Genomic DNA, 9,591 nt, shown 5'->3' on the forward strand with positions numbered 1-9,591 from the left:
GGCAGAAAGCCCCCCCCAAAAAATCAGACACCCCCCCAAAGAACCAGACACCCCCCTCCAAAAATAAGACACCCTCCCCCCCCCCCCCCAAAAAAAATGAGTCGGGAGCCGCAGCGACCCTTACGCTTTATCTCTTGGATACTCTACGTAGAAAATGGGGCAGCGGGGGCTTGCACCGCTCCCCCTTTACAATATAATAACGAAAGTAATAAAAATAATCCCCCCCCTTTTTTTTAATTATTATGTGCACAAAAAATGGACTTTTTTTTTTTTTATGCTCTTTCATGCACAGTTTCTTTAGCACCACGGTGAGGATCCGGAGTGGGATGGGTACCCAGGAGAGGAGATGGGAAGGGGTTGGGATCCCGGGATGCGGCTGGCGAAGGGGGGTTCCCCTCGAGCTCAGCACCCGCCGCAGCTGCGGGCGCAGGATGCGACCACGGTTTGGCAAAGCCCGCTGGTGGCCATCACCCCGCACTTGGAAAACTTGTCACGGCAGAGATCGGCTGCGGGGACAGCGGGAAAGAAAGAATCCGTGGATGTAGGAAAAACAGGGAGGAGGAGGGAGGGACACCCCCAGTGGGGACCGGGGTTTCACAGTGCTGCAGGGGGGTGGCTCAGCCCCCCAGAATGGCACCCCAGTTCGGTCCACTGGTTGTGGAGCGATGCCTGAAGCAACTTCGGGTGGTGGCTGGGATTTTTTTCCTCCCCCCCACCGTGGGAAAAGGGGTGACCTGGGTGGGGACACCCCCGATGTGGGGTGCACCCCCCCAGCCCTTACCTCGCAGCAGCTCTTCGTGGGCGCACACAGTGCGGACACAGATCTCCTTGTTGATCACGTAAACCCGGCGGAGGCTGGATGGGGCGGGGGGGATAAAAAAGGTGGGGGGGGGGGTGGTGCAAAAGCAGAAGGGGGTCCCTGAAATATGAAAGGGGGGGGTCAGGGAAGTTTTTCCCCCCACCCCTGCTCACCTGTAAAAGCAGATCTCGTTCAGGCACTGCTTGCAGGGCTTGTGCACGGAGTAGAGCCTGGTGCAGGGGTACTGCTCCTCCCGGCAGTCTGCAAGGCCAAAAGGCAGCGGGTTTCTGAGGGATCCAGAGCAGGGGGCCTGATGCCCTGGGGATGGGCTTCAGAGCAGCTCGGCACCTTCCCCCCCACCCGCCCCCAGCTTCTAATTTTCACCCCAGGTGTGAGCGTGGCAGCACATCCCCTCCCCTAGCTGGGCTACGAGGGAGGATGAACGCCCCCCTTCCCAGGACCGAGGAGGGGAATAAGCACTCACCAAGGGGTCCTGGCTCTGTGGGCTCGGTCTCGGGGGCAGCAGCTGATGGGGGGAGCAAATTTAGGGATGGAGCAAAAACACCTGGCTGCCCTTTCCCTGGGTTTTAGGGCTGGAGCATCCTCATGCTGGCACGTGTGAAGCTGCTCCGGAGGGGAGCACAGCCAGGCTAAGGGTGCAGGGGAGGGATGGAGATCCCCTGGGATGGGGAGGGGGCTGGCAGCTGCCACCCACCTGGGGTCGGGGCCGGCACGATTTCCTGCTGGGATTGCTGCTGGGACTGGTACCGAAACTGCTCCTCGGGGGCACGGGGGGTGACATCTGTGAAGAGACAGAGAGTGCAGGCACACCCCAAAAACCTGCCCCCCCGCCTCCCTCATCCTGGCATCCTGCAGGGGAACCACTTACCGTGATAGTCATAATAATCCTGAATTTCTGGGGAATAAAAGAGAAAACAGAGCAGAGGCTGAGGATGAGTTTTAGGGAAGAAGCACACCCCAGGACCGGGCAATGAGCTCCCCAGGATTTTGCAGATGGGTCAACCCCACCGCAGCCACCCCAGCAATGAACCTGGGCAACATCCCACCAGGGTTTGGGTTTTAAAGCTTAAAAAGGCTTAATATATAATTGGCAGTGTGAGGAATGGGGAGGCACGTGCGCAAGGTGGGAGATGGGAAGGTGGGAGGAGGAGGTTGGGAATTTAAGGGGCAGGAGGAAAAGGATGGAGCAAAGAGTGTTGAAACAGAAAGAGGCATCAGACCCACGTGTGTTGGGCCAGAGAAAGCAAAAAAGAAAGGAAAAAGAGGGGGCGAAGCCTTTCCCAGTTCAGGGTGCTCTAACCTGCCTGCTGGTCGTACTGAGAATATTGCACCGGCTCAGGGTAGGTGATGCCTTCAAACCTGCTGTACTGTCCCTGGACCAGGAGCGCTGCTGGGGAGACAGAGCCAGGGGAGAAGCATCACCAGGAGGGGCACGGCCACCCCCAGCCCAGGGATTCGGGGCTCCCCGCTCTGCCTCTGCCTTGCCAGCTTCGCATCGACCCCCAAAATACCATCCCCCAGTTGTCCCCAGGGGCACAGCGCCCGGAGAAGATGAGGGACAGAAAAGTGGGATGCTTGCTGGCAGGGAGCCAGCACCAGCCCAGGATTCCTACGTTATCCAGGTGCAGTTGGGGATGATCCCGGGTGATCCTGCTGTCTTGTGGCACCTGGGTACCACGACCCTACTTGGAGCAGGGGCCACCATCCAGCTGACCCCTGTGATGCTCCTGACACCCCGGGGGACCATGGCAGTCCCTGCATCCCTTGCAGACACCCTGGGAGCTAATCCTGCCATAGATCCAGGGGCAAAATGGGGTTCAAAGGCCAGCGTGCAAGGAGTTGATGCAATCACGCAGGCAGAATGCTTTGGAGGGGGGAGCAGGTCACCCCCAGCCCCCCAGGCACGGCAGGGACCCATCCCCAGGACACACCGTGATGCCCCGTCATCCATCCATCCCTCCACCACATCCCTCTGCATCCTCGCAACAGGCAGCATCCACCAGGAAAGCATCGCTGGGAATGATGCCAGGATGGGACTTATCTTTTCTGCCCGCTACCCCCTGCACTGCCCCCACTTCCCCGGGCTCCCTCAGCCTCGCCTGCTTAATGTTTTCCATCTGCTCACTAGCCTTTGTGTGGAGCTGGTTTCACCCAAAGTTTTCCTGGCTCCAGGCTCCCGGGTCCGTCACCTCCCTCCTCGTTTCCATCCTGCCTTTTGCCAGCCCCCTCGTGGAGGTTACAAATACAACTTTATTGGATGCTGTCCTGGCCCTGAGGTGCCTATTTTCTGCCACCCCATGGTGCCACCTCAATGTTCCCTCAAAGGAGGAGACTCCCTTGGTGCCAGACCCCACGCAGCCTCTGTGCCCCCCAACCTCAAGTCAGTCCCAGCCTAAATATGAGGCTACACCAGGGCTCTGGGTTAATTTTGGGGTGTAAGAGGTGGCAAGGCGATGGTTGCCCCAGGGGATGCAGGCACCCAAGCATCACTGAGGGGGCAGCCGGCTCTTGGGGTTTCCTGGGGTACCACCTTACCTTGGGGACCCCTGGGGATGGGGCACTCACCTGGCAGACACAGCAAGAAGAGCCCCACCGCTCTCATCCTGACAGCAGCGATGGAGGAGCAGCGCGGGCCGGGATGCAGCCAGAGGAGTCTGGATGGGGCGGAGGGAAGCAGAGAGGGGTTAGTGGAGGGGAGGGATACGGACCCCCAGACCCCTCCGTTCCCCATCCCCAACCACAGCTCCTCTCAGGCCCCCTCCCCGCATCTCTGCCTGAGACGCCCCCAAGGACTGGCTCCAAAAAAACCCCAAACCCTAAAAAATAAAGAAACTTCCCCCAAAAAAGGCAGGCTGGGCTTCCAGCCCTGACCACGCGCTCCCAGGGGAATTGCAAGGACTAAGCCCTGAAATATCCCGCGGGCAGGAGGGGGGATAAGAAATGCCGGGATGTCTGAATCACCACCATGGGGGGAGACATCTGGACCCCTCCCGGTGACAACAGACCCATGAGCTGGAGATTCGGGGCTCCCTTCCTGGGATTTTCAGCCCTGCTCCTTGGCAAAGGGCTTATTTTGGGGGTCCCTGCTGTCGGTGGAGGCTGCCTTTGCTTGGGCATCCCCTAAATCCAAGGGGATGTGGAGATTTGGGGAGGGAAAAAGAGCTTTTAAGAAAAATCCTGTGCTGGGTGCTGGGGTTTGGCAGCCTTGGGCGCTCGAGGCTCCCCAGCTGCTCTCCTCATCCCAAGCCAAGCTCCAGGGGGAAAATTGAAGGGACACCCACCCACCCCTGGATTCTCCCCAAAAAATCCTTTGAAACCCAACCGAATGCATTTGGCCATCAGGGATAAAGCACATCAGCTTTCCTGGTGCGCCGAGATGCCGTGAGGATGGGGAAGTCCTCCCAGCACTGCGGCCGGAGCGGGGACACTGAGGCATGGGGGGAGACAAGCTGTATGCATCAGTACCAGCAGGCACCCACCCCAGCTCCCACCTTCTGGCCGCCACGTCCTCACCATCACCAAAGCACGGCACCTTCTGGCCGCCACGTCCTCACCATCACCAAAGCACGGCACCTTCTGGTCGCCACATTCTCACCATCACCGAAGCACAGCACCTTCTGGCCACCACGTCCTCACCATCACCAAAGCACGGCACCTTCTGGCCACCACGTCCTCACCATCACCAAAGCACGGCACCTTCTGGCCGCCACGTCCTCACCATCACCAAAGCACGGCACCTTCTGGCCACCACATCCTCACCATCACCAAAAGCACGGCATCTTCTGGCCACCATGCCCTCACCATCACTGAAGCACGGCACCTTCTGGCCGCCACGTCCTCACCATCACCAAAGCACGGCACCTTCTGGTCGCCACATCCTCACCATCACCGAAGCACAGCACCTTCTGGCCACCACGTCCTCACCATCACCAAAGCACGGCACCTTCTGGCCGCCACGTCCTCACCATCACCAAAAGCACGGCATCTTCTGGCCACCATGCCCTCACCATCACTGAAGCACGGCGCCTTCTGGCCACACCCTCACCATGATCAAAGCACAGCACCTTTGAGCCACCATGTCCTCACCACCATCAAGGCACAGGACCTTCTAGGGACCACGTCCTGCACCACCAACAAAGCACAGCACCTTCCAGAGCCCATATCCTGCACCATTCCCATAGCGTTGCACCTTCTAACCACCATGCCCTCAAGATCACCAAAGCATAGCATCTTCTGGGGACCATATCTTGCCCCATCACCGAAGTGCAGCCCCTTCTGGGCACCATGTCCTCACCACCGGCAAAGGGCTGCATCTTCTAGGCACCACATCCTCCTCCATCCCCAGGCTCGCAGGCACTGGAGATGTTGACAACTGCCTGCCAGACCTTTCCCAGCTTTGGGAAAGCCAGAAGGTTGCTCCTTACCCGAGCTGGGATCAGATCAGCGAGCTCAGCTGGCAGTCAGCGCTCAGTGGTCCCAAGGAAGCACCAGCAGCACTCCATCTCCAACCCGCCTTGGTGGGACCCGGCTCCCCGTGAGCCCCCTCTGCTTCCCACGGCGAAGGAAGCCCCAGGCCCAGGTTTAACCGAGGCCAAACGTGTCTTGGGATAAAAGGGATTGTGCGGGGATGAGCGAGATCAGTGTGCAGCTCGGGGCTCGGCAGGCGCTTGGCAAGGGGCTGGGAGGCTTCATGGAGCCTTGGCGGCTGCTGGCAGACCTTGGCTTGGGGACAGCAGCTGGGTCCTGGCCAGGCCAGGGCTGTGCAGGGGACTGGGGGGGCCTGGGGCTACCTCGAGGTGCCAGACAGGGGCTGTAAGACGCCTATCCCGACCTTTGCCACTTCTCCGGATTCCAGGATGCTGACGTCCCGCTGCCCCACATCACCCCGACCGGGCGCCTGTATCCCACCCGGGAGGGCTCGGGGCAAGGCTGGGGGGCACAGGGATGCCCACCTCCAGCGGCGTCCCACGCGTCCTCTCACGGCTCCAGCAGTCCCAAGGACGCGGTCGCACTGCTCGGGGTTAACCCGCCCTGCCAGCCCCAGTTTTTTCACACCAAAGCAGCTCACAAGGCTTCTCCCGAGGTCTGGTTCCCCCCGAAGCCGGAGAGCTTGGAGCTCGCTCGCAGGGTTTGGCCGGGGAACGGGGACAGCCGGGTCACGTCTTCCCCCGATGGCATTTGCCAAAGTTCTCCTCGACGGCCACCGGCGCGGCCGCCGCCACCTCCAGCCCCAGCTGGGAGCGATGCCGAGGGTCACCCCACACCCCCCCCAGACCCAAACTCTGCCAGGAGGGGAGGGGGCCACCTCCAGCCTCCTCCTTCCCCACCTTTGGCTCTCCCAAAGCAAGCCGGGGGGATGCTGGGGAGGGATGCTGGGTGCCCCCCCTCCCCACAGCTCCTCTCCCCTCCGTGCAGGGGTCCGGCGACTCCAACCGCGCCAGATGTTTTTGCAACTGCACATCTGGGAACAATCAACCCCGAAGAAAGAACACCACAGTCTCTCTCTTTCATTCTGCTAAACCCCACCTTCCCCCAGCCTTTCCCCCCTCCCCCAGCTTTTTTTTTCTTTTTCCTTTCTTTTCTTTTTTTTTTCCTTTTTTTTTTTTTTTTCTGTAAGCTCTCCAGTTGCCAGAGAGTGGGAGAACAAAGGGAATATGAAAGGATTCAAATTTTTTTTGGCCCTTGACCAAAGGTAAAAAACTTTTTCCCCCCATCCCCATTCTCACACATCACATTTTCACAAGGGTCCCGCCCCACCCACCCCCACCCCCCCCAGGGGAGCAAAATAAATAGAAATATGAAAATACCCCTTTTTCCTACAGTCTCTTTCCAGGAGGAAAAAAAAAAAAATAGAGCTTCCTTCAGACGTTAGGGTATTTTTAGACTTTTTGAAGTGGTTAAAAACCAACTACAACAGCTGTCAGGCTGCAAAGATGGGCCCCCCCCGCGGCCGCTAGCTCTTCAGCACCCCAAAAATAAGGTGCCTTTTCTTTTTATGAGATTAAAAGGTTGAAACCAGCTTTTGCGAGCTTGCCTGCCCCGACCCGTGGAGTTTTTAAGGCGACTTTGCAAAGCCCCAAAGTTGGGGTTCAGCCCCATTTGCTTTTTTTTGGGGGGGGGCAGCATCCCTGCCTGATGCAGGGGGCTGTGGTGGGGGGGTCTCTCTCGCCTGGTCCTTACCGCTCTGGGTGTTAGTGCTGCTTCTGCCCTTGCCCACCGCCTTGGTCTCTTCTCTCTGCTTTCAAAAACTCCGAAATGAGAGTTAAAAAAAAGAAAAAAAAACACACAAAAACCCAAAAAACCTCCTACCTCCAACATGGGGGCTCCGCTGGGTCCTAATGCCACACCTGAGCCGGCCCCTTCCTCCTCCCCTGCCTGCTGGGGGAAAAAATAACAAGTCATTAAAATAAATCAATAAGCGCGTATTGATGCAACGCTCGTCAGGGCTAGTTGTTTTGGGGTTTTTTTCTTTCTTTCCACCCCCCCCCCCCTCAGCCCGATGAATTTTAAATCATAAAAGCAAGGAGGGAGGAGGATTTTGTGCAGCCCCAAGCACGCCCGTGTGGTTTCGGCTGGGTTTTGTGCTGCTGGAGGGTGAGATGAAAGGATCGTGTCAGGGCATTGCTCTGTGATCTCGGCTGCTCTTAGGGAAACCGAGATAAAACCCCTAAATTTGGGATGCTGGGACCCCAAATCACCCCTCCTGGCTCCAAGCTTGGCATTAGCGCTCCATCTTCCCCCAGAGCTGCGAGGATGCTGCAACCCCGCAGCAGATTTAAAGCTTTATACCAGGATAGAGGGGGGGTAAAAAAAAAAAAAAAAAAAAAAAAAAAAAAAAGGAAAAGAAAAAAATCCCCTTTTTCCAACCCAAGCTGAGGATGCTGGAGCGAGCACTGCTGGCCATGGGGCCCTCTTTCTCCCGGCTTGCCGGTGACATCCCAGAGGATGCAGGATGCCGGCTGCATCCCGGCGAGGGGATGCTCCCTGTAAACCCCCCCCCCGAGCCCAGCAATGACACCAAGCCTGGCCCTGGGGGATAAAAACCTGCAGATTTTAAGCATCTTCAAACCCAGCAACAGAGCAAATGGTGGGTGCTCGAGGGCTGGGATGGAGGGAGAAGCTCTCTGGAGACGGCCAGCGGCGTGCGTGGGAATGGGGATCAGCAATGGGGAGGAGACGGTGATTTTTCACCCATAGGGCAGGATTGCACCCATTGGACCAAGCCCACGAAGCGTTGTGCCAGGGTATGGACACTTCTGCAGCCACTTTTGGTCCAAAACTCACCGAGGGGGTCTCACTGCTCTAAAAACAAGGAGAAAAACACAGTTTCAGACTGGGAGGGATGGCAGAGGGCTTTTTTAAGGTGCTCCCGTCTCATATGGAGCCTGGTTTTCCAGTCTGAAGGATGGAGAAAACCCTCCAAACGACTCCAAGCCCCTCGAACAGCCGCTTCCCCAAAGCTTGTGCCTGCCCTGCAACGCCGCATTGTCCTCGGCCCCAGCCCTGCTAACCTCTAGCTAACGGCAGGAGCCGCCTGTTAATAATTAAATGGACTTTGCAAACCGCCCCCCGAGGCGGGGAACACCCTGCAAAACCCCAGCCAAAGAAAACACCCCGGTGCAGGGGGGGAAAAACGAGGTGCAAGCAGGTCCCTTGCACCTGGGTCCCTTTTGCTTTTAAAATTGCCAAGCAAAAATCTCCAAGGGTTGTATGGTGGGTTTTTTGGGTTTCGGGGGTTTTTTTGGTTGGTGTTTTTTTTTTTTTTTTTCTTAAGCTCAGGAAGGCTGGTTTAATAACTCGAGCCTTGGCTAAGATTTCAGGAAACCTCTTACCTCTGCTTGTGCCTCATTTCCTGATCTAATCCCCAGCTCCCGGAGGGCAGAGAGGCGCCGCTGGCGCTCGGAGGGGTTTAGACTTTCCATGCAGGCGAGTCCCTGCAAGAAGCAGCCTTCCATCCAAGAGCCAGGCTAGCAAGCAGCTGAAAGAAACCCCTGGGAAGGTGATGCAGAGCATCCCCCCTTCCCCAGGGATCAGCTCTTCCCCACTCGGGATACGGCGTCTCCATCTACTGGCTTTTCATCCCTTGGAGTGAGGTTTTGCAGTCTTGGCGAGGACACCTGGGTTTTTCCAGCAATTACTATTATTTTCTAGGAAATTCTAGCTGGAAACAGGCTCAGGGATTGTTTACTCGCTGATGCTCAGTTTGGGCTGCTGAAATCCCAGCGGTGCTGTCCTGGAGTTCACTCTCTGCTTTTGGGCATCGAGGAAAGCATCTTTGCAGCTTCCAGAGAAACGAGGTGACCCTAAAACCTCCCTGACCTGCTCCCCTGCTCCATCCGACACTCACTCCATCACTGCCATCCTGCCCTGAGCGCTCCATCCACGCCAGGCAGCACAAGCAAGCGGTCAAGAAAATAGTGTTAATTTATTAGACAATGCTCATGACAGCACCAGAAGGAAACCGAAAGCCATACGTCATCCCCCCGACTGCGCTTACACCTCGATGCACCGGAGTTAAAAAATAAAGAGATTTGTGGGTGGGTTTTTTTTTTGTTTTTTTTGTTTTTTTTGGTTTTTTTTTTTTAATGCTACAAGTTCCCGTCCGAAAGCAGAAGTGCTCTGGCAGGAGCACCCCAAACAGAGAGGGTGCCCATGGCTGGTCCCCAGGTGCTGGGGACTGAGCAGCATCCTTGGCAAGTCAGGGACAGGGCAGTTTGTAAACAGTCCCTACACATCTAGGGTGGTCACAGGGGGAGGTGGTGGGGGGGGGG

General features: G+C 57.3%; 1 protein-coding gene across 4 annotated transcripts; it reads right to left on the reverse strand.

Moving 5' to 3' along the window:
- Positions 1 to 107: 107 nt before the first annotated feature.
- Positions 108 to 9,227, reverse strand: MFAP2 (microfibril associated protein 2). Of its 4 annotated transcripts, none has more exons than XM_056331154.1 (11): positions 8,653 to 9,227; positions 7,865 to 8,122; positions 7,130 to 7,198; positions 3,386 to 3,474; positions 2,121 to 2,207; positions 1,689 to 1,715; positions 1,515 to 1,601; positions 1,284 to 1,325; positions 973 to 1,060; positions 782 to 855; positions 108 to 506 (listed from the first exon to the last, which is right to left on the reverse strand). In XM_056331154.1, the coding sequence occupies exons 4-11, from the start codon at positions 3,420 to 3,422 to the stop codon at positions 403 to 405; spliced, it is 546 nt and encodes a 181-aa protein (XP_056187129.1). In that variant the 5' UTR covers positions 3,423 to 3,474; positions 7,130 to 7,198; positions 7,865 to 8,122; positions 8,653 to 9,227; the 3' UTR covers positions 108 to 402. The 4 variants fall into 4 exon arrangements, with proteins under 4 accessions (XP_056187129.1, XP_056187127.1, XP_056187128.1 ...); XM_056331152.1 differs by having other exon boundaries at positions 2,121 to 2,210; XM_056331153.1 differs by having other exon boundaries at positions 7,001 to 7,198.
- Between the last annotated feature and the right edge of the window lie 364 nt (positions 9,228 to 9,591).

Source organism: Falco biarmicus, chromosome 3 (genome assembly GCF_023638135.1).
Source record: "Falco biarmicus isolate bFalBia1 chromosome 3, bFalBia1.pri, whole genome shotgun sequence".
NCBI classification, from domain to species: Eukaryota; Metazoa; Chordata; class Aves; order Falconiformes; family Falconidae; genus Falco; species Falco biarmicus.